Below are 24,668 nucleotides of genomic sequence, written 5' to 3'. Positions count from 1 at the left end.
AAGGATGAAAATGTAAAATGGAAGTGTCAAGTTATAAATATACATACAAAGTCCATATATTTGAGTGTACTTTTGGATGCTCAAATTATTTCAAAGTGAAGTAACAATATCAAAGATGAAAATGAGAAAATATTAGACACCATTTAAAACCCCAATATTGATGAAATTTCAAAGCCCTGAAACTGTTCATCTAAAATTGTTACACTTTTAATCTTAAAACAAATACCAAGAAATGGCACTTTAGAAACTTAATTAGATTTGTAGTTTAATTCTCCAGATCTTTGGCCTTAATTTTCTTAACTGAACAAAGGCCAATCTTATGTATTAAAAGAAAAAAACAATAGGTAGGTTAAGATTATTCTCTGTCTGGTATTTGTTTAAGAAAGTTTACTAAATGTTCCTAGGAAATAAATGTTAAGATTTTGGAAGAATAGGATCCCTAAAGAACCTGATTGCCTAAACTCTTTTAAAAAAAATCATTGTAGATTATTGTCATATTCAAAGATTGATTCAGGGAATTTTGATCAATGAACACTCTCTAATTGTATTTTTTATTTTAGGGGATGGCACACAAGGTCATATTAGAAATGTTTTAAATCTAATTTCTTGAGTGTAGCCCATGATTTTTGTAATACTAATTATTACTAATTTGCAGTGTTCTGAAACACAAAATTCTCCTACATTATTTAACAAGACAGCTTTGTTCAGAAAGATTTTTTCAAAAAGAGGTTAGAATAAAAATAAGTAAAAAATAATAAAAAAATAAAGAAGGATAAAAATCTTCTTTCAAAAAATAACCAAAACAATGACTTAAAAAGCATACTTGGATTTTTTTCCTCTCCTCCATCTAATGTTAGTTACATAAGTGAGTACTTTCAGAATAGCACTTGGCTTATGATCATTAAAAAACCTAGGTGATTGGTTAAAATGTTTTATATGCATACATTTAGAGAATTAAAAACTGGAGGAAATTGGAAATACTCTTGCTCTCCCAAAAATCAACATGAGAGTCTATGCCATTGAGTACTTCAAGAGTGTTAACATGTCAGATAATAAGTCTGAAAAGCTTATTATAGAAGTGACCAAACTTAGATAAAACAGTAGACTCAGTTAGACTGTTTCTAAACAATAGCTTCTTAATTTAGAGTGAAAAAAAGGAGAGTCTAAGAATCAATCAATTGTCATTCATGTTTTAAATCAGCTGGAAGACAATTTTGAATCATAAAGGCTCAGTGTATATACATTTGTATTCAAAAATGTAGAAAGATATACTCGGAATTCTGAGATCAAATCAATTCCTGTTTACCTGGAATTCATTATACTGATGGAGAAATTAAATCACATGAATATAAATATAATTCATCTATCTATTTGTTAGTTTATCTATCTGTCTGTCTGTCTGTCTGCCTGTCTACCTATCTATCTATTCATATACTGTATGCATAATTTTTTTCTTGGAAAAGAATTAACCTCAAACTGTGGAAAATTACTGACCTTTATCACCTTTAATAAATAAATTTTTAAAAATCAATAGGCAAAAAAAATTAAAAAAAAGAAACTCCAGTGACATAAAATTGATATTATAGAAATGCCTCACATCATGCATGAAAATCAGAGCTGTGCTTCAACCAACCTACCACTTTAAAATTTTTTTATAATCTATTAGGAGTTGAGGCTGATGGCCCTGAGGCTATCATGTAAAACTGAAACACATAATTACAGACAAAACAGAGATTATACATAATATATAAAAAGCTATTTATATAAAACTATACATATAGTATTTATTACACATATATATCCTGGAAATGCACTGGTCTAAACACAGTGAGTGCTTGTCACTAGACATTTGGACTTCTAGTCATTTCATGTTTGGACATAAAAATAATGAACCTTTATCATTCTAGCCTGGTTGCATAGAATATAGGTATAGACTTACACATGGGAGAAAGTAAATGATTTATTATATGTCAAAGGTACTCCTAAAAATACTTAATGTTTCAAAAACAGGATCTAAATATTAACAACAAAGGTTGCATCGTGAGCCTAATAGGAATACTACCAAGTGTTTTATTAAAGAACTATGTAAAAAACTATATAAAGAACTATTAAAGAACTATGCAAGAGTAAACGAAGCGAAGCTGAAAATCATTAATCACAAATTACATGTGTGGATTATTCAAGAATTGGACTCTAATCAGAGAATCTATACTCATAGAAACTCCTGGCTTGGCACCTTTGCAAAACTTCAGAAATATTAATAATATTAATAAAAACAAAACCTTAAATCATATGTACACAGTTTTTAAACCATTTCCCACTTAAACCAATTAAATAGACTACAAAACTACTACTTCCAAAAAAGATGAGGACTTTAGTGGAAGTCTTGAATTTGTAAAATCACAAATGTATGTTCACTTCAATTTTCCTTCTTGAATGAGTCTGTATTATACCTATTTTTAATTTAAATTTATGAATTTAAAAATGGCCACATAAGCTACCTAGTGCAAAGACCATTACTTCATCACAGTATGCTTTGCTGAAATTGTCTTTAAAATCATCCCAACTTGCAGCATTTGCCAGTTACCATGATATAAGTACAAAGAAGGGTACGGAAATTTATATTTAAATTATTCAAGTATCTTTGTCCAATTATATCATATACAGATATTTTTGTAAATTTTATTTTAAAACAAAATAGCACATTCATTTCTTTCCTGAAGTATGCTATATGAAAGCAATCATATCATTTCCATCCTTAAAAATGGGTCTCAATTCCTGTATTTAACTAGACTGTGATACCAAAAGAGTAGCATTGGGGAAGATAGGATTACAGTTAGAAAATTCATACAGAACCAATGATGTGTTCATAATTGTTATATCTGATTCATACAGTTTAGTCTTGCTTTTAGCTATCTGGTTAGCCCTTCTAGCTTGCCCTCTTTTATGAACACCATTAGAATGTTTTTAATAATATGCTTCTGGTACATATTTGGTGATATCCTGGTAAACTGGCATTCTGCAAACCAACAACCAAATTTATGGCCTAATTTTTAGTAAAAAAATCAATAAACAAAAATGGCCTAATTTTTAGCATTTGCCTATTTCCATGTTGTAAATCCTCTCACTATGGCTAATTCAAACTAACAACATGATGGCGCTGAGGATGAAATTGGGAAAAGCTATGCTCAGCGTATCTTAGTGAGTTGGTTCCAGTTGGTTCCAGTAGATCACTGTGATGAATAATTGTTTCCTCAAGTTTGTGTTTATTCTAATAGTCTATCAAAATATCCAGTGACTGTTTTGGTATGTTCCAATACATTTAATTAAAGGCAAGGACAGTGAATAATTTTAATATAATTAAAAGTTTTAAGCAATAGCAGGCAACACTTTATTAAACTATGAAATGATAGAAAAGACTTTCAAACATGTATTCAATTTAGAGCAAAAATAGGAGGATAGGTTAAGTCTACTTTATGATAAAAAACATTCCATAGCGGCTGCACCAGTCTGCATTCCCACCAACAGTTCCTCAAGAAATTACGAATAGAATTACCATATGACCCAGCAATCGCTTTCCTGGGTATCTACCCAAAAATATAAAAGCATTTCTCTATAGAGACACGTGTACTCCAATGTTCATTGCAGCTTTGTTTACGGTGGCCAAGACATGGAAACAACCAAAATGTCCTTCGATAGATGAATGGATAAAGAAGTTGTGGTACATATACACAATGGAATACTATTCGGCATTAAGGAAAGATGATATAGGAGCATTTGTGACAACATGGATGGATCTTGAGAGTATAATGCTAAGTGAAATAAGTCAGACAGAAAAAGCAGAGAACCCTATGATTTCACTGATATGTGGTATATAAACCAAAAAGAACAAGACAAACAAATGAGAAACAAAAACTCATAGACACAGACAATAATTTAGTGGTTACCAGAGGGTAAGGGGGTGGGGAGTGGGTGATGAGGGTAAAGGGGATCAAATATATGGTGATGAAAGGAGAACTGACTCTGGGTGGTGAACACACAATGGGATTTATAGACGATGTAATACAGAATTGTACACCTGAAATCTATGTAAATTTACTAACAATTGTCACCCCAATAAATTTAATTAAAAAAAACAACAAAAAAAACCACATTCATTATAAGCAGCATCACTGAAAACTTGCAAACTATATGTTAGGGTTTGGAAAATGCAAATGACTACATCATCTAATAAGTAAAACAATATTATTCAGTTTGAGAATCAGGCTGTAACATTTTACTGAAAGAAACTGATCAAATATAAATTTTATGGGCCATTTGATACATTTTCAAAGTTCATTGTTTTAAAATACTTATGATGCAAAGAGGTGAATAATATCTAAAGTATGCAATACCTACCACAGAAGTCGGCTCATTTTTTCTGTAAAGGGACAGAGTATATATTTTAGGCTTTGTAAACCATACAGTCTCTTTTGTAAATACAGTTCTGCTATTGTGGAAAAACGACATATTTTTCCGTGTTCAATATGTAAATTAATGATACTGGCTGTGCACCAATAAAACAACATTTAAGGAAACAGGCAGCAGATGGATTTGGCCTATGGGTCATCCAGTTTTCTGATCTGACTTGAGCATGTACTGAATTTGATGTTTTCATGGATCTGATTTCAGTATAATTTTTGTTGGTATATGAAACATTGATTCCTATAATTAAAGTGTTTTTTGCAAAATAATATTGCCCTCATCAGTAAAAAAATCTTGACTAATTACTGTTTCTTAAACAAGATATTCCCATAGAAAACCAACTGCCAAAAGGACAATGCAATTGAAAATAAAATGAAAATAGTTGTAGACATATCTTATTTTACATTACTATACCAACATTTCATTATTAACCACAAGAAAAGGTTTTCCAAGATAGTAAAAGAAGAAAAAAATTGTATATTAAATTAACAAATATTTAATATGAGTTCATTTACTTTACTTTGAAATTCTTTTTCTTACCTTCCATAAGTTTCCCTGTCTGTTCTGCACTTCCCCCAGGAAGAATCTTGGCAATATAGGCTCCAATTTCTCCGCTATGTCCAGGGATTTCTTTACCACCCACAATTCTAATTCCTAATCCATTGCCTGTATTGAAAAAATTAACAAATTATTATTAATAATTTAAAAAGGGACAACAGTTATCACAAGTTATAAGGTACACAAAAAGTGGGATTTGATGCCTAGAAGTTGAATACAACATGAATATTGGAACTGAACACCAATAACAAAGGGACATTATTCTGATTTCAATAATGGTTTTGTACGAAATAGAACTTTCTGAAATCTTGGTAGGATCAATAATGATTAACATGATATTAACAAATAATTTTTAAATTTAGCCATATTTAGTAATATACTAAAGCTTTGTCCATTTGACCAGGTATTTTGTAAAAAATTTATTTGAGAATATTCCCAGTATAGGAACCTCCGGAGCATACAATTTACTTATGAAACTGAAGAACATTTTGCTTACCAAATGGTAGTGATGGCTACCGTAAATTGAGAAGTCATAATCCAAACATATAAATGCTTATAACTGATAAAGTAAAAACAGGATCATAGCATATGAATTGTTACTTACTTTTCATTCTTAACTCATCAGCTAATACTGTTGGTACATTAATTAACATGGCACTTACTATAAGGCACAATAAAATTATTCTTGACTGATGAACCACTGAGTAAACTATTTTTTACTCCACGAAACAGATTTTTCTATAACTCGTCATGTGGAAAAAGATGGAGAATAATTATTATGAGAAATATAATTGAGATTTGAGATAGAAATGAACTGTTGGTATTTTAAGTTTTTTTTTTTTTTTTTAATCAGCTAAAAAGTAGTAAATGTACACAGCACCAGGTGCATTTGTGTTACAAATGCCAAGGAGATTTTAAAATGAAAGCACTGAAAGAAAAAAAAAAAAGCAGAATCTTTATCCTTTACTGAAGATACAATTAACTATCTCTTTAAATTAAAATGCATTTCATTCAGTGATTGAAGTACCATTTTCAACTCTTTCCAAATCTCCACATTGTAAGGGCCAACTCTCTTGGGAATCCTGTTCCCTTCCTTCTTTCACTCTTCAAAAACAATTGCTGTAGTCAGCATTTGCACAGTTCAAACATTCAACAAGCAGTAGCACTGATTTACAGAACCTTTCTGTCATTTATCCAGTAGGGATATATTTTGGTAAAATATGTTTTTTTATTTCCAAGTAATACTTCAAAATGAATTCCTTCGCTTCTTTCTTTCCTCCCTTCCTCCCTCCCTCCTTTCCTTTCATTCTTCCTTCTTTGTTTTTTCCCCCGTCTTTTCTCTCTCTAATGCCCTATCTATTCTCCCTCTCTTTCACCAGGATAAGCCTTCTGAGGTTTAGCCTCAAAACAAATTAGCGGTATGCGTCTAAATTCCTGCAGTTGTCAAGGAGTCAAAGTTAAATACCATACTAGCTCTCTCGGGCCCCACCGTGGAGCTTTTCTCTCACAAGTTTCTTGGTCCAGTTTTACTCTTCTTGTAGAGACTAATTTATGATACAGATTAAACATAACTGAATGAATGCAGAACATCATCTAGGATATGACAGTCTTAACTAAGTATGGGTAGAGATAGTTGAACTCTTAGACATTCACCTTTAATAATTCACCAGGAATGATTCTACTAATGTAAGACATTAGATAGATATGATAAAGGGTAGCAGATGAAGAAAAGTTTTTAGCCAGTCACCATTCAATTACTTTAGCCTATTTTTTGAGCGTACTAAAGACATTTTATAAATTACAAAATGAGGGCTTTAAAATAGCTGACCATAATTAAATGCTTATCCCATGGAATCTATCAGAAAAAAATAAAAAATAGATTCTTAATCACAGATTTGGTTTCACTCACAAGCTGTAATTCATCACTTGTTAAAGATTTTATAAAATCCCACAGAGATATTAAATTTCTAATGTGGTCAGTATGTTTATATCAATCATAAGACATGGTCAATCGGAAATCCCAAAGGATGATTCATGAGATTTCCTTAGTGTAAAGGTATATGTTCAAGATCACGCCTTAAATCAAAATTTATCATAATTTATGGTTGAATGTAGCAGAGAAGAATAGAGTAGCATGCTCAGGAAATTGGTTTTAAATATTTCTTTTTAAGCTTAAAAATTAGAATATAAATGTAACTCATGAAAAATAATTTTGCCATAGTATATTATATGATGCAGCCTTATGCTTAGAATCTACAAATAGAATTGCTACACCCTGTAAAAGTACAGCCAAAAAATTAGTTGTAGAGATTCAAAATCTAGCAATTAGAATAAATGACTTATTTTTCAATTTGGTTATAATTTCATTCTGTAGACGGCAATGTCTTGAGGGTTTAGTTGCTGGGTCTTTAGTGCCATTTGCTTTTTAGTGACCGAGCACATTCTAAAACCCTGTAGTAAAGAACAAGTGGTAGGAAACTATAATTATATCTGTCTTAATAAGTAGCACAACACAATAATTATTTAATTTTGTAAAATACAACCTCACACTGGTGAATTCAAGTACTCAAAACACTTTCTAAATATACTTTATAAGCCTCAGCATCGTTGGTAAAATGGGAGTAATATATAGTCATTACAATACTATGTGAAATGAGCTTATACACACATGCACGTGTGCACTACTTAAGGCACATAGTAAATTTCAAAAATTATTTTTCCTCTTGTAGATGTTCTTGCTGTGTTTTTCACGTATACAATCAAGTAGCATAGAAATACTAAAAATTTGTGAAAGCATAGGCTGGTAGAAAAGAAGACTCAAGAAGGATACCATGTTTTCTTTATTTTACAGTAGTTGATTGTATCCCAATTTGGATGTAATGAATATAAATTTAATTTATACAATTTCTAAAAATTTAAATCTGAAAATTTTAATTTAACATTTCAATAGTTGCACTTTGATATTTTACATATTAAATACAGATAAAATGAACAAAAATGCTTTTATTAAAATAAAACAACACTGTATGTAGGGAATATTTATAAAAAAGAGAAGTTCCATGATAAAAGTAGCAAAATCACTGAGAAAAAGTATTGCATTAATAACTTTCGGATGAAAATTTAAATGCATTGTTATTTTCAATTCTCCATGTATGTTATAAACAATGTGATAAATATGCTATTATACAGTTATTTTTATTTATTTATTTTATTGTTTTATTTGGGAAAAGTGCTTCTTACAAAAGGGCAGCTTCAAAAAACAGAGACCTGTGCAATGATTACTTGTTTTCTCATACAGTGAGAAAATGGGTAGGATCCAAGGGATCAACGACCTGGATAACTCAGGAGCATCTCCAGGTTATTTTCAGGAAATAGAGCAACAAAATGCAAAGTTAAAATTTTCAGTTAAGGAGTTCTTCTAACTACTTGTCTCGTGGATTTCCACCCCTTCCCTCCTTTAGTGGGAAACCAATGACTCCACTACGAGAAATATCTTAGAACATAGTTATTAATCAAGTCTGTCTACCTGCAAAGCTCAGGGATGGAATGAGGCAAATACCCCCAAAAAGACTCCGCAAAAACCCAACAACAAAACCCCTCAAATGAGGACAAAATTTACTCAAAAAAGTGCCTGCACTGGAAAGACTAGGAGTACTTTAAACATTAATACAACTGTGTATCCAAGAGCCAGTTTGTGTTAACATGAGATAACCAGATAGCTTTAACCTCAGTGACTAAGCCCAATTCTCTATTTATATAGACACACAGAGCTAGTGCTCTGTTAACCGCTACCAACCTACTGCTTTGTCCTGTAAGATCTATTTGCCACACGAGGCAGAAACCATTAAACCGAGGTTTTCCATGAAGCAAAGAACAGTGCATCTACGCAAAAGTGAGACGCATATCACCCACTCATACTCACATGTGCCAAGTCCATCAGCCCTTGAGAGTCAGCTTCTCCCTCCGTATTTCTTTTATGTCACTATATCTTTTATGTGTGTCTTTTCACAATGTTCCTATCATAGTAAACACAGTAAAAACCTCAACACATTTGTACCTGGTTCTGGTTACCCAGTAGTATTACTTGTACGCAATTAAACAAGAGACCAAAACCACAGAAGAAGAGCACAGGGTGGGGATTACAAGGGAGGTAATGCATATAAAAACAGATACAGGTAAATTTCACCAGAAACCTCAAGTATCTACTTAAATTTGTAGCAGAAGGCTACTTGTCATAATTCAGATCCTTCACTCATCAGCCCTCTTCTTGGACCCCAAAGCAGGGTCAATGCTTTGACCTTTTGAACTTCGGATCCTAGAAATGAGTGTGAAAAGTCCATAAACATGACTGTAGAGCTGTGTGAATCTGGTTGAAAACTGATGATGCAACAAAATAATTGTCTGACTGTTAAATTCATGTTACAAAAAGACTAACTGTAAGATTTAGTTTTGTAACTTTTTTAAACAGACAAAACACACTCCTGGGGGAAAGGTGAGAGACTAAGAAGAAAGGCCCTGGGTAAAAATTATTATTACGATGGCACTTGGAATTGATAAGCCTGTCAGGAGAGAAACATGAGCACTGCCACACCACCACAGTGGATAGCCACTGTCTGAGGCTAAGCAGACCAATTCACACGCCACGTAAAGCTGCTATAGCCCCGAGGCATAAACAATCTTCCAGCTCATCATGAACAAGTCCCACTAGTCTTCAGACTGTCAGATCATCATTCCCAAAAGCACAAGCAACATCTCGCCCGGTTCAAAGGTGACAAACTCCTCACTGTTGTCAAAGGGTTTGCTGTTCTCTTTCTTCGGTGAGCTCCCAAAAGTGGTTCCTTCGTTGGGCCTGGTATCTCCTTGATGTTCCCACTTTCCATCTCTGTGGCTCCTCCCTACAACCATCAAGGTATGCGTGCTTATAAAAACAATTCCCTCCAAAGGGCAGCTCCCAACTTCACAAAATACCTACATCCTTGGTGCTCATGGACTCCTTGCACTTCTGAATGAGTTTCTGCTTCTCTCCTTTCTCCTCCACCCAGTATCACTCAGAATGACAAAGTTAGATGTGATCTGGTGTTCCGGGTAGGAATTTATGATCTCACTCTTAGTTGCTTAGCACTCCTCCACTTATGAATGCACTTGAGACAGTAGGTGTGGCTTTAGTTGGAGAGGATCTGAAAGTGGGGCTCCATGGCGCTGGCATTCTTGTAACTCCCCCACACTATGTCTTTACTGTGCTGAGCAGCAGGTGAGACCTCCATGTCCTTCTCATGGGCTTCAATGCAAGATTTTATATGTTGTGACCTCTGGGCAGGTCCACAGGATGGAGGACCTACAGCCCACACATAGGAGTCTCCATTGAGATACACGGAGTTCTCTCCATATCTCCCACTGCAGCAGAGGGGCAAAGCTACTTCTTTGTTTCCATTGCAGTTTGCTCCTTCTCTGATTCTTCCTGGGTCAATGAGCCCTTTAGGGGTGCCTCAGTGCAGGACGGGGCAGTACCGCCACAATAGGGCTGCCCAGGAACAAACTTAGTGACATTCACCCAGTTTTATTGCCATTCATCCAAACCTGTCCTTACAATTGTCAAGTTTGAATTTCCTGACTCAGCTTTGCCGGTATTCATTTCAACAGTTGGTCCAACTGCTGATGAGAGACTCGAGGAAGCAGCAGGGATGATTTTTCAGTTAGAACTATAGTAGTCACTTCTTCCTGTTTCAATGGCTTGCTATGTTTATATCTGCAGTACTTATGTATCCATAAGTACAGTACCCTCACTGAAAATACTTGCACACTTTATTCAGTGGACTGTCAGAGGTCATGTGAGTAGCAACAGTTATATCCTTCCTTACAAACTCCACACATACAATACCTGCAGGTGACCTGTTTACCCTAGCAGCCACTGCTGCCGCCTCTGCCGCCTACCCTCCCGCCCCCAGGGACAGGGAGGTGACTGAGGGAATAGGGGTGGGGAAGACGCTGCCACTGCTGCTCCTGTTGTGTGGCTGTTGTTCCAAGAGCTGCAGCCTCCACTATTACTGTTTGTCCCACACAGCCATGGCACCAGAACTTCTGGATCACATAATTCCAGTCTGGCTGCAGGGAGGAGAAAGCAATGAGGCAAGTGGAGGGGTAGGAGACTGAAGTACCTGCTTGCTCCCCTCCAGGCTTTAGCCTATTATGTAGTTAGTTTTAAACTTCCAGTCCAAAATAGCAAAATAGGAGGCTCCTGAAACTCTTGTCCTATGGACATAAAAAATCTATAGCTAAGGTGGAACAATTCACTCTGAAAGAAACCCAGAAACTGAGGGACTCCTAAATATCAAGTGAATGAGAAAATACCCACATCAAGGCAGGTCTTAGAACACCCTCAAATACTGGAGGCCATTAAGTACAAATAAGGCAGCTTGGGTGACCACAAAATTTGACAGACAAGAAAAAACTCAGGTCAGGCTAAATGATAATGTTCATCTCTTACATGAGACCATTCCAACAAGACTGGGAGAGGGGGCTGTTTTATGTAATATACATAAACCAACACAGAGAGTGAAGACAAGTGAAATAACAAAGGATTATGTTCCAAGCATAAACAAGATAAAACTCCAGGAACAGACCTGAATGAAATGGAGATAATTTTTTACCTAAGAAAAAGATAAAAATAATGATCATAAAGATGCTCACTGAGGTTTGGAGACAAATAAATGAAGAAAATGAAAATTTCAATGGAAAGATAGAAAATATAAGAAAGTATCAAACAGAAATCATAAGCTAAAGAATATAATAACTGGACTGCAGAATTCATAGAGGAGTTCAACAACAGACTAGAGAAGTGGAAGAAATAATCAATGAACTTGAATACATGGGAGTGAAATTCATCCAAGCAGAAGAGCAAAAAGAAAAAGAATAAGGTAAAATGCTCACATCAAGACAGGTGTGAACATTTCAAGACACATCGAAATTACAACTAAATTACAGAACAACTATCATTGACCATAACCTAAAGACTAACTAAACAGAAGTCCTATAGCTAAGGATGTACAGAAAAAGCCACACTGAGACTGATAGGAGGGGTGGATATGCAGAATGAGTAGGCCCCACACCCACAGTGTGACAGTTAAGAAATTGGGGGTACATCTTGGTTGCTGAGATCCCCCCATAAGGCCACAAGGAGTTCCAAAGCCACTCTGGGCTCCCAGTCCAGGTTTGAAGTGCCAGGAAGAGAGGTCCCCACAACTTCTGGCTGTGAAAACTAGCCAGCATTGTGGCTGAGCAAGATGGAAGGCTGCAAGAGTTCCAGGTGTTTCTCTTAAATGGCCCATGCATTGATACACTCACTGATGGACTGATTCGCTCTGAGCTCCAGCACTGAAGCAGCAGCTTGAAAAATGCCAGTGACATAGAGGGAGGAATTGAATAGTCTGGCTTAGGGAGAGCACTGGAGGAGCAGCTTTCTCCCAGACAGTGCTGGCAGATAGTACTGGCAGATGTTATTGTTCATCTGTTGAGCCCTCTCCCCAGGCAGCCTGTATGCACAGATGTGTGCAAAGTCTGGGTACCCATCAACCTGGTTAACACTGTTCACCGCATCCTGGTGATTCACTGAGAACCCACCCAACTTTCAGGCCCACCCAACTTCCAGGCCCACCCAAGTTACTGCAAGTAACCTCATACTTTGTATGGCTTTTCCCATACAAACAAAACAGACTGTCTTGGCTCATGTTGCAGACTTTCCTAAACTCTCTCAAAAGTTCACAAACCCCAAACAAACAATATCTGGCCTGGGTGTGCCCTGTACCTCTTGCTAAGTGGCCCCAAGCCCATCACTAGTGGCAGCCAAACAGTCTTGGTTTGCAGCCCTGCTTCTCCTCGGTTCCTCCAAGCCCACCAAAAGTGGCAACTATGTACATATCACTTTGTAGTTCATACCAGGTGGCCCCAAGCTGGGCATAAGCAGTGACTGACTTTCTCCTGTACCAGTGGCTCTCCCAAGAGGCCCCAGAACCAACACTCCCGGTAGCCAGCTTCAGACCACACCAGAGCACCACTCAACCACCTTGACAAATGATACACCCAAAAGGTGGACTCAGCAGGCACCAGAGGCTCGTTAAAGGGAATCCTGCTTTGAATGGCCAGCCTCTGCACAATAAATTCCTCTGATATAGTCATGGCCCATCTTCATAAAATTGGTTAGTCCCTCCCATTGTCTGACAATAGCAACCAACACTCAACTACAACTGGACAATAAACAAGTGACACCCCTGGAGCACCTGGTTCCAGTGACCAAGGATACTGGGCCACTGAGGCCCTTAGGACACCTATTACATAAGGCCACTCTACCAAGACCAGGAGATATAGCAGAACTACCGAATACATAGAAAGAAACACAGAGGGGCAGCCAAAATGCAGAGACAAAGAAAAATGTCCCAAATAAAAGAATAGAACAAAGCTCCAAAAAAAACCCCACAAAAAACAATAGAACTAAACAAAATGGAGACAAGCAATCTACCAGATGCAGAGTTCAAAACACAGGTTATAAGGATGCTCAATGATCTTAGGGAAAATTTCAACACAGAGATAGGAAACATAAAAAAGAACCAGTCAAAAATGAAGAATACAATAACTGAAAGAATACATTAGAGGGAATCAACAGTAGAGTAGATGAAACGGAGGACCAAATCAGCAAGTTAGAAGATAAGATAGCAGAAAACACTCAATCAGAACAGCAAAAAGAAAAAAATAATAATTTTTTAAAAATGAGAATAATTTAAGGGGACTCTGGGACAATATCAAGTGTATCAAAATTCACATCATAAGGGTACCAGTAGGAGAAGAGAGAGAGCAAGCAATTGAAAACCTTTTTGAAGAAATAATGACAGAAAACTTCCCTTACCTGGAAAAGAAAATACACATACAAGCCCAGGAAGCATAGAGAGTTCCAAACAAGGTGAACCCAAAGAGGTACACACCAAGACACATCATGATTAAAATGTCAAAGGTTAAAGAAAAGAAAGAATCTTAAAAGCAGCAAAAGAAAAGAAGTGAATTACCTACAAGGTAATTCCTGCTCCCATAGAATTGTCAGTTGATTTGTGAACAGACACTTTGTAAGCCAAAAAGGGATTCACATGAAATATTCCAAGAGAAGAAAAGGAAGGACCTACAATCAATATTACTCTATCCAGCAAAGCTATCATTTAGAATCAATGGACAGATAAAGAACTTCCCAGACAAGAAAATGCTAAAGGAGTTCATCACCACAAAACTAGTATCACAAGAAACATTAAAAGGGACTTCTATTAGTCCCCTTCTATAAGACCAAAAAAAAAAATTAAAAATCAAAAATATGAATAGAATGGCAATAACTACATACCTATCAATATGGACTTTAAATATAAATGGATTAAATGTTCCAATGAAACGATATTAGGTTGCTGAATTGATAAGAAAACAAGACCCATATATATGTTACCTACAATATTTCCACTTCAGATGGAAAGACATACACTGACTAAAAGTAAAGGAATGGAAAAAGGTATTTAATGCAGATGCAAATAAATAAACAAAAAATCTGGGGCAGCAATACTTACATCACACAAAATAGACTTTAAAACAAAAGCCGTAACAAAAGATAACATGATGGGCCTAGAGGGTATTATATTAACTGAAATAAATCAAACAAAAAATATGTGACTTAACTTACATGTGGAATCTAAATAAAAAAAACACACGAACTAAATGAACAAACAAAACATAAATGAAATCATAGATACAGAGAACATTTTGATGGTTGCCAGGTGGGAGGGGGTTGAGGGACGAGTGAAAAAGGGGAGGGGAACGAAATGTACAAATTGCCAGTTATAAAACAGTCACAGGGATGTAAAGTACAGCATAGGGAATAGAGTCAATGATATTGTAATAACTATTTATGGTGTCATGGGTACAAGACTTATTGGATTGAACACTTTGTAAGTCTAATCACTATGTTATACACCTAAAACTAATATATTGTATGTCAAGTGTAATTGAAAAATATTAAAAAAATAAATATTAAAAATGAAAAAGAGTGAAGCTAGATTAAGGGACTTTAGAGATACCATCCAAATGAAAAAGCAACGAATAAAATGGGAGAAAATACTTGCATCATATTTCTGATAAGGGGTTAATATCAAAATATGTACTCATATATAAAATATATACTCATACAACTCAATATCAAAAAAAACTCTGATTTTAAAAGGCACAGATGAACTGAATAGGCATTTTAACAAAGAAAACTTACAAATGGCCAACATGAAAAGATGCTCAACATAGCTAATCATCAGGGATAGGCAAATAAAACCACAAAGCGGTATTACCATTCACTTGTTAGAATGGCTATTATCAAAAAAACAAAAACAAAAAACAAGAAATAACAACTGTTGGTGAGGATGTGGAGAAAAGGAAAACTTGTGCGCTGTTGATGGGGACGCAAATTGGTAAAGCCATTAGTAAACGATATGCAGGTTCCCCAGAAAATGAAAAATAGAACTACTGTATCCAGTAATTCTTCCTTTAGGTATTTATATGAAGAATTTGAAAACACAAATTTGAAAAAAAAAATGCACCTCATATTCACTGCAGCATTATTTACAATAGCCACAATATGGAAACAATCTAAGTGTTCTTGGATGGATGAATGGATAAAGAAGATGTGGTTTATACATAGACAATAAAATAATATTCAGCCATGAAAAAGAAGGAAATCCTATTGTTTGGGACAAATTATTTGGAATTTGAGGGCATTATGCTCAGTGAAAAAAGCCAGAGAAAAGACAAATACTGTGAGGTATGACTAAGTCAAACTCATAGAAAAAGTAGAAAAATTGTTGGCAGGGGCTTCGGGTGAGAGAAATGAGAGGTTGGTAAAAAGGTACAAACTTTTAGCAATAAGATGGAAAAGGTCTGAGAATCTAATGTAAAATATACTGACAATATGTGCTAACACCATATTGTATATTTGAAATTTGCTAAGAGAGTAAAACAAATATTCCCACACACACAAAAAGATAAACATATGAGGTGATGGATTTGTTAATTAACTAGACGGAGGGAACATTTTCACAATGTACACATAAATCACTATGATGTATACTTTAAGTATCTAACAATATTATAAATCCATTATACCTCAACAGACCTGAAATATCAAATAAAATAAACTGCAAAAAATAAACCTAAGCATACTAAAAAAACCTCTTCACATTTGCATTTAAATTTTGTCTACTTTAATTTTATATATTTATTAACATGTCACATTAAGAATTGTGGTATTTTAAAGTATTACTAAGAATGTTTGTATTTTCATCATTAAAATAATAAATATTATGATGCTATAATTAGATCTTTAAATTTAAACAAAATTAAAATACTTATTTCATTCCAACACTATCATATGCTACATCTCGTCATCAAGGAAAGGAAAATTTGTTATCAGTGAACATACTATCTTATGAATAGCAGTCTTTAAAACAATAGAGTTTATTATTCATAATAAAGTTATCATAGAATGAAGATATATTTCTCTTCATTTTTGGTCATGCCATTAGTTTGCATAAAGAAGAAGATACATTATCTATATAAATGTTAATGCTAATGAAGTACTAAACCTAACGGAAAAATCCCCAAAGGATAACTCAATTAAAGCTATTTTTATAGTTTACATGTTAATTATACTCCTGACTAAGGCTGTGAAATTTTATTTTTATGTTCTCTTACCTACTAATTTCTATGTTATAAATAATCCATGTGAACGTTTAGCAATGTAAACCAAATATATTAAAAATCCATAGTAAAATCCCTTTTGTAGCTTACAGAATGCTACATTAATTAATTGATAGTTGGACATTAAGACCTAAAGAATTTTCACTATTTGTCCTTTATCTTTACTAATTTTTGCTTCTGATAAGAAAAAAGATTCCTACACACTAAGCATATCAATCACCTTTATAGCATTACATATTTGACACTTCCAGCAACATTAAAATGGCAACACCACATTCATGCCAAATCTAAGCCTGAACATGCAAATTACAAACTGAGCTATTCCCATGAGCTTTTTTCTAACCCATCCAATTGCTGTATAGCATCCTTTTTCTTATTTTTAAATATGTATACTTTATGTACATGATACATTCAAAGAAAACATTTTATCTCATTTCCATGAATAAAAGTTCACACTTGTCTTTTATAATGGTATCTAAATAACAAAAAAAAAAATGTCATGTGATATTTAAAGGATGTATAAAGGCAATTTATACTTACACCATACTGGATGAGATGAGTCCAAGTTGGCCTGCCATAGAACTGAAATGGCCATTGTTCGGAAAATAAGGGACATAATTCACAGATATATGAAAAGACACTGATATTCTGGCATAATTGAACATCTTTCAAATGACAGATGATGCATGTCCTGGTAAAGAAATTTACTAATGGTACTAAAGAATTTCTTCTTCCTGAAAAACTTCAGAAATAATTCCCACCAAGAAAATTTCCCAGGTCTGCCACACTCATAAATGCATATTTAATTCATTCAATTACATAAGGATTTTTTCTATATTTTGGCTTATACAAGGCAATTGCAAAATTATAAGCATAAAAACCAAATCTGAAGGGTTTGCATGATACTTCTATAAAAGGCAATTAAAAATAAATTTATTCCATGGAGGCATCATATTCCCTGATTTCAAGCAATATTATAAAACTATAGTAATCAAAACTATAGTTTTGTTACAAAAATCGACTCATTGTTCAATAGAACAGAATAGAGAACCCAGAAATAAAACTATATATATATATGGTCAACTAATTTAAAACAAAGATGCTAAGAATATATCCTAGGAAAAAGACATTTTCTTCAATAAATGATGTTGGGAAAACTAGACAGTTACATGTAAAAAAATAAAACTGGATCTTTATCTTACAACATATACAAAAATTAACTAAAAATGGATAAAAAATTTGAATGTAAGTCCTGAAATCATAAAAATCCTAGAAAAAAAAATGATAAGCTCCTTGACATCTGCCTTGGCAATGATATTTTGGATTTGACAGCAAAGGCAACAAAATAAAAAAATAAACAAATGAACTATACCAAACTAGAAATCTCTGTACAGCAAAGAAAACCATTAACAAAAGAAAAAGGCAACTGACTGAGATAAAATGTATGCAAATAATATACTTGTTAAGTGGTTAATATCCAAAATATATTAACAACTCATAAAATTCAGTAGCAAAAAAAAATCAACCAATCTTATCAAAAAATGGGCAGAGGATCTGAATAGACATTTTTCTGAAGAAAACATACAGATGGACAACAATACATGAAAAGGCACTCAATATTAATAACCATTAGGAAAATGTAAAACAAACCATAATGAGGTATCACCACACACTTGTTAAAATGGCTGTTATCAAAAAAGACAAGAAATAACATGTGTTGGTGAGGATGTGGAGAAACGGGATCTCTTGTGCACTGTTGGTGGTAATGTAAACTGGTGTAGCCATTATGGAAAACAGTATGGAGTTTCCTTAAAAAATTGCAAACAGAATTACCATATGGCCCAGCAATCCCAGTGTTGGTATTTTTCTGAGAAAAATGAAAACATTAATTTAAAAAGATATATGCAAACTCATGTTTACTGTAGCATTATTTACAATAGCCAAGACATGGGAGCAACCTAAGTGTGCATCAACAGATGAATGGAGAAAGAAAATGTGACTATATATATATATATATATACACACAATGGAATATTATTCAGCCATAAAAAGAGGGAAATATTGACATTTGCAACAAGAGGGATGGACTTTGAAGGCATTATGAAAGAAGTCAGTGAAAGAAATCAGTCAGAGAAAGACAAATACTGTCCTATCTCACTACATGTTGAATCTAACAAAAAGCCCAGGAAACCAAAAAAACAAAACAAACAAAAACTCCCTAAAACCAAGCTCATGGATACAAAGAATAGATTGATGATTACCAGAGGTGGGAGGGTGAGAGGCATGGGAAATGGGTGAAGGAGGTTAAAAAATACAAACGTCCAGTTACAAAATAAAGAAATGATGGGGATGTAATGTACAACATGGTAACTATATTAATAATACTGTATTATATATTTAAAATTTGCTAAGAGTATAGATCTTAGAAGTTTTCATCACAAGAAGACAATTTTTGTAACTATGTATGGTGATGGATGTTAATTAGACTTATTGGGGTGATCACTTCCCAATCTATACAAACATGAAATCATTATATTATACACCTGAAACTAGTATGTTATATTTCAACTATATCTAAATAAAGCTATTGCATTTAGCTGTACTTAGGATCCAAAACAAAACGATTCTTTCATTTGAAAGTGAATGCTATAAAATTAGGAGATAGGGTCATTTTATAGAGATGGACTTAATAGTGACTTGTTTAGCTATTGATCTCCTTAATATCAGGCCAAGACTGGGTGCGCAGCCATTCACTGTGCATTAAAGAAAGTTGTTGCATTGAAGATAATCATGTAACCCTATAATGTCATTGGAAACTAAACAGTTTAATCTTATATTAGTTTAAAGCTACAATGTGCTCTCCAAAATAAATGTCAGTTTTACTTAAATAAAAGTAGGGAAAAAATGCTATTCTAATTCAAAATTGAGTATTAAGTGTTCCTTTTGTACTTCTGGATATAATAGGGGATTGTGGCAGACATATACTATCACGACTCAGAATGAGCCACTTCCTGTATAACACCTCCCACTTTGAGTAGAGGTAGAACCTGTGACTTGCTTCTAACCAATAAGATCTGACAAAGTTTATGTGATAGTCACTACTGTGATTATATTGCATAGAATGAGATCCTCTGCTGGCCTTGAAGAAGTAAACTGCCATGTATATGAGGGCCTTGGAGAAGGCCACATGGCAAACAGCTGAAGCAGGCTCTAAATGCTGAGATTGGCCACCAGCTGAGAGCCAGCAAGAAAATGAGGAACTTATTCCCACAACTTGGAGGACATGACTTCTGCCAGCAACCACGTGAGCTTGGAAGATGATTCCCAAGCTCCAGAACAGAACAGAACACAGCCTGGCCAACACAGGTCATAACCTTGTGAGATCCTGACCAGGCGCCTGAGATCAGCCATACCTGGAGTTTTGACCCATGAAAACTGGGAGATACTTATTATGCATTGTTTTAAGCCATTAAACGTGTGGTAATTTGTTACCCATGAATAGAAAATTAATACGAAGATGAAAGTGGTATTCTGAGTTTTCTGTACACACAATATATACGGACATTCTCTTGGTAGCAAAACTTGTGGAACATTTGTGTTTCTAGTCATTACCACAGTGATTGAGCAGTGATAGAGGGTAGGAATGAAAGGGAAATACACCATGAAAAAGAAACTTTTGCCCTTCAAAATAAAGAGGAAGAGCTCTGTGTATCAGTTCTGCAACTCTGGGGTCCCAGTGTAATATATGTAGCAATTACATGGGAGCTAGGCAGCATCAAATATATAATTGAATGAATAATAAATAGATGAAAACCAAAATGCCTATTTTTTCCCCAAGAGGAGGAAATGCATCAATGATAATGATGTTAAAAATAATAGCTTTTTATTCTATTCTATTTAGAAAATATCTTTAAAATTACATTAATTACATTTGTTCTTCTTAGAACAAACAAACAAAAACCCTCTATTTCACACATGAGGAAAATGAAGCTTTGTGAGGTGAAGTGCTTAAGGCAACACCTATTGTATGGGAAAGCTAGAGTGGAGTTCACACTCTTACTTCAAATGAGTGCTTAGCATTGTATCTCTGTCTGGTTAGCACCAGAGTACCTGGTTGAGAATCTGTAGGGATGGCTTTGGGCACAATACATTCAGCTCTTCCTTTTTTTTTTTACATTAAAATTTATTAGAGTGACAATGGTTAGTAAAGTTACATAGGTTTCAAGTGTACAATTCTGTAATACATCTATATATTCCTTTACTCATTCAGTTGCACAAAGGAGAGTGATGGGAGAGACTGCAATCATACCATTAAAAGGAGAAATTACCAAGAGATAAAAAAACGTTGGGAGACAGCATCTCTTAGTCAAGACTGAGGAAAGAAGAGGTTTCTGGCTTAGGCAACCCAAAAATCATATAGTACAATTTAACGTGTAGCTGCGACTGATTAGTTGGGAAAGATAATGCTGTCGATATAACTGACAATATAATTGTCAATATAATTTCTGTTTTTCTATATATGTATGCATTTTATGCCTTGTTTATATCTTTATCACCAAACACTACAAAGATAAAATTGTTACTTTTTTAGTAGTGTAGTTTTTACTATTTTAGCATTTGTATTACAAATATGAATTACATGTGTATATATGTTAAATGAATAAGAAATTGGATTAATACTTATATATCTTGGCATGCAAATATATAAAGAACAAACTGCATACAGGCATGGTAACATAATAATTATTATAATTACCACTATTTTCGGGAGGAGTTGAGAAGATGATTGGAGAAAAAAATTTCTGAATTTGTTGAGTCACTTTAGGGGTATAAATAAAATCCAGATGTCCAGAGTAGGTTTGCATTACAGGCTAAACCTGTTCTCATCAATACTAATTTGCTCTTGGTGAAGGAGGTATTCAACACAGTTCAACAGTTTCTGCCTTCCAATATATATCAGGGGATATTTTTAATTAAAGAGTTATTTAATATAATTGTTTTGGTTATTTTCATTACTGTATTAAATAATTATTAGTATTATCTGGAATAAACAAGAAATGCTACATGTTGTTAGGTGACCAAGCTAAGAATATTCAAACAGTTTAATGAAATTATGATTTAAACCAAAAAATGAAGTGATGAATTCTATTTGGTTTTTGTACCTTGTGCCCATATTATTTTTACATTTAATATAGTATTTTATTTTTCTCAATCTCTGATATTATGTTCAGGGGTAGAAGGAAAAAGAAAGTAACATTTCTTCTATGTGGATTGTACTTTTTTTTTTTTTTTTTTTTTTTTAATTTTCTCTACAACTTTTCAGGTTAGGTACTATCCATACCATTTCTGGACAGAAAAGCTGAGACTAAGGAAGATTACATCAACTTGTCCAGATTGTTCAGCATATAAAAACGCTAATACTAGAGCCCTTTATTTTTCTTGACTCCCACATTCTTGTACTTTCTATATACCTTTAGCAATTGCTCTAAATTTCAAGAAAATATTCTAGAACATCAATATAAATCCTCATTCCTTTAACTGAATCTCATTTATAATTGCCCATTTTTCCATGGCCAATTCATGTACATTTTATATTTATACCCTTCAATTTCCCATTAAGTTCACTACTTATCCTTCCCTCCTATAGGTTAAACATCTTGAATGTCTTCACCTTCTCCTAACGGAACAAATTAATTCCTTTAATTTTACTTCATTAAGAGTGCATAGTAAGGGGGGAGGGGAGCTCTAGAAGAGGGTAAACGGGGTCAAATATATGGTGATGGAGAACTGACTCTGGGTGGTGAACACATAATGTGAGACATAGATGATGTATTACAGAATTGTGCACCTGAAATCTATGTAACTTTACTAACAATTGTCACCCCAATAAACTTTAATAAAAAAAAGAGTGCATATAGAAAATAGTGCTAACATCCAGTTAGATGCAAAGCCTATAAGGTCACTTCCTTATCATGAACACAATTGTGCAAGCAATATTTATTCTGACAGATGTCAGCAGAAGTAATCATGTTAATGTAAAATTTGCTTTGACAGGGGCAACCTGGTCGGGACCCCCTTTCGTTCTGAGAGCTGCGACTCTTTACTTTTAATAAACTATCCTCTTTACTAAAAAACAAAAAACAAAAAAAACAAACAAACAAACCAAAAAAAAAAAAAACACACAAGTTGCTTTGACAATAAACACTTCTTCTGTTACTGAGGAAATGAATGCAAGCTTTCACTAAAATTTACCAGGAAGAGATTGTGATTTTAGAAGAAATTCAATCTTATTTTATTTCTATAGTTTTATTCTACTTAGTTTATTTCTAAAAATAATTTGAGAGGCTTACAGTGAGAACCATATCATATATAACTACACTGTTAAAAATAGAAAAGAAAAAAAGCCATCCTGAATGGGGAGGGAGAAACTTCAGCCTCGGGGTCTACTTTGTAGCATTTGTTCAGTTCCCAGATGTTCCCATAGTGAGCATGGAACACAGGTGTTCTCAAAGTGACAATTATACTTTTCTTGGTCTTCTGCAAGAAGAAGAGGTGATGTAATTGTTTTTACTTTCTATTCTAAGACTTGTCCTGATATGAGTAAAATAGTTTTCTCATGAAATGTTCATATAAATATTGTTGGAGAGATGTGAAATGGGTGTTAGTCATACTTTATCTAAACTGCCAGGAGTCGCTCACCACATTTTTGCCTCAGTTTCTCCTTATTTGATATTCCACATTTGAGGACAGCTGTGCAATCTCAAGCAAAGGTAATCAAAGTTATTTTAAAAACTAATGCTCCTTTTTCATTGTGGTTAAGCTTTTTTCAGACTTCAACTTTGAAGCAAACAAAACAATTAAAAAAAAAACCAAACTCATAAAGGAAGCTATATTTTCCATAATTTCAGTGATGCCCAGACTGCCTATCAAATTCAGACTTTCTATCTAGTTTTCTATCTAGTATACCATGATTTGGCCCTAATCTTAGTGCCATTTATATACTCTGTAACATAGCAAAACAAAACAAAAACAATAATTTATTCTTCTGCATATCAAATAGATAAAAAATTGAAAGGAAAGAACAGTGATAATTATGGTCTAAAGCCTAAAGCTGCCTCATTAACTGGTGGAATCAGCAGGGCCTTCAATGGCCTAACTATTCGATTCCCTTCCCACTCTGGTGAATAAAGTCCCCTAGCCAAACAACTTTGCCTATCAAGGATCAGGTGAGGTTCCTGCTTATCCCTGAGTAGTGAGTTTCAGTTTCCTGCCAGTGCACAGAATTATTCAACCAAGTCAATCATATCTTCTTGCAGGAACCAGGGAGCACTCCATCCAACCTTTTGATACTAAAATGCCTTCCTCCCACACTCCTGGTTGTTTACTCTGTTCCTGGGTGCCACCCCCTGCTCCCTTCCACTGTGAATATATGTGACTAATAAACTGCTGTTGATCTCATCTGTCCAATGTCAGATGTTCTTTGTTTGGTCTTCAGCATAACCCTGGGTCACAATCTAGGTGACCTGGAGGCAATTAAGCTATTAAATATAGGACAAAATATCAACCTAAAACTTAATAAAAAATAATACTAAAATCAATGTTATTAAAATTTGGCATCTGAAGTAAGTTAAAATATGTTTTTTTTAAAAAATTTGTATCATTTTTAAATTCCTAAACAGCAAAGGAAAACCCCATTCTTAGATTGGGAATGAAAATTGGTAGAACTTTTTAGGTAAGAAATTTGACAAGATGTCTAAGAAACATCCAAAATATCCCTTCCTTTTCACTCAGTACTTTCACTTCTGGGGATGTATTTTAAGAAAATAATAAATATTGTGGCAAATTATTTCAGAAGCAAATAGAAAACTTGGAAGTTCAAA

General features: G+C 34.2%; 1 protein-coding gene and 1 pseudogene across 5 annotated transcripts in view; both read right to left on the bottom strand.

Annotated features, from left to right (window-relative positions):
- PCLO (piccolo presynaptic cytomatrix protein) overlaps positions 1 to 24,668 on the bottom strand; it is a 382,570-nt gene that overhangs the window by 112,723 nt on the left and 245,179 nt on the right. For all 4 annotated transcript variants that reach the window (XR_013995323.1, XM_081079464.1, XM_081079465.1 and 1 more), the window contains exon 10: positions 5,005 to 5,130. Coding sequence is in view for 3 of the 4 variants with exons in the window: in XM_081079464.1 (XP_080935590.1) it covers positions 5,005 to 5,130 (126 nt within the window). In the remaining variant the exon portion in view is untranslated. The remainder of the gene's footprint in view (positions 1 to 5,004; positions 5,131 to 24,668) is intronic.
- LOC308510236 (E3 ubiquitin-protein ligase makorin-1-like) lies at positions 9,742 to 10,893 on the bottom strand (annotated as a pseudogene). The gene has a single exon. The product of its transcript is annotated as an E3 ubiquitin-protein ligase makorin-1-like (transcript).

Source organism: Rhinolophus hipposideros, assembly GCF_964194185.1.
Source record: "Rhinolophus hipposideros genome assembly, chromosome: 18".
NCBI classification, from domain to species: domain Eukaryota; kingdom Metazoa; phylum Chordata; class Mammalia; order Chiroptera; family Rhinolophidae; genus Rhinolophus; species Rhinolophus hipposideros.
The sequence above is the reverse complement of the archived record's forward strand: the minus strand, read 5'-3'. Positions and strand labels throughout refer to the sequence as shown.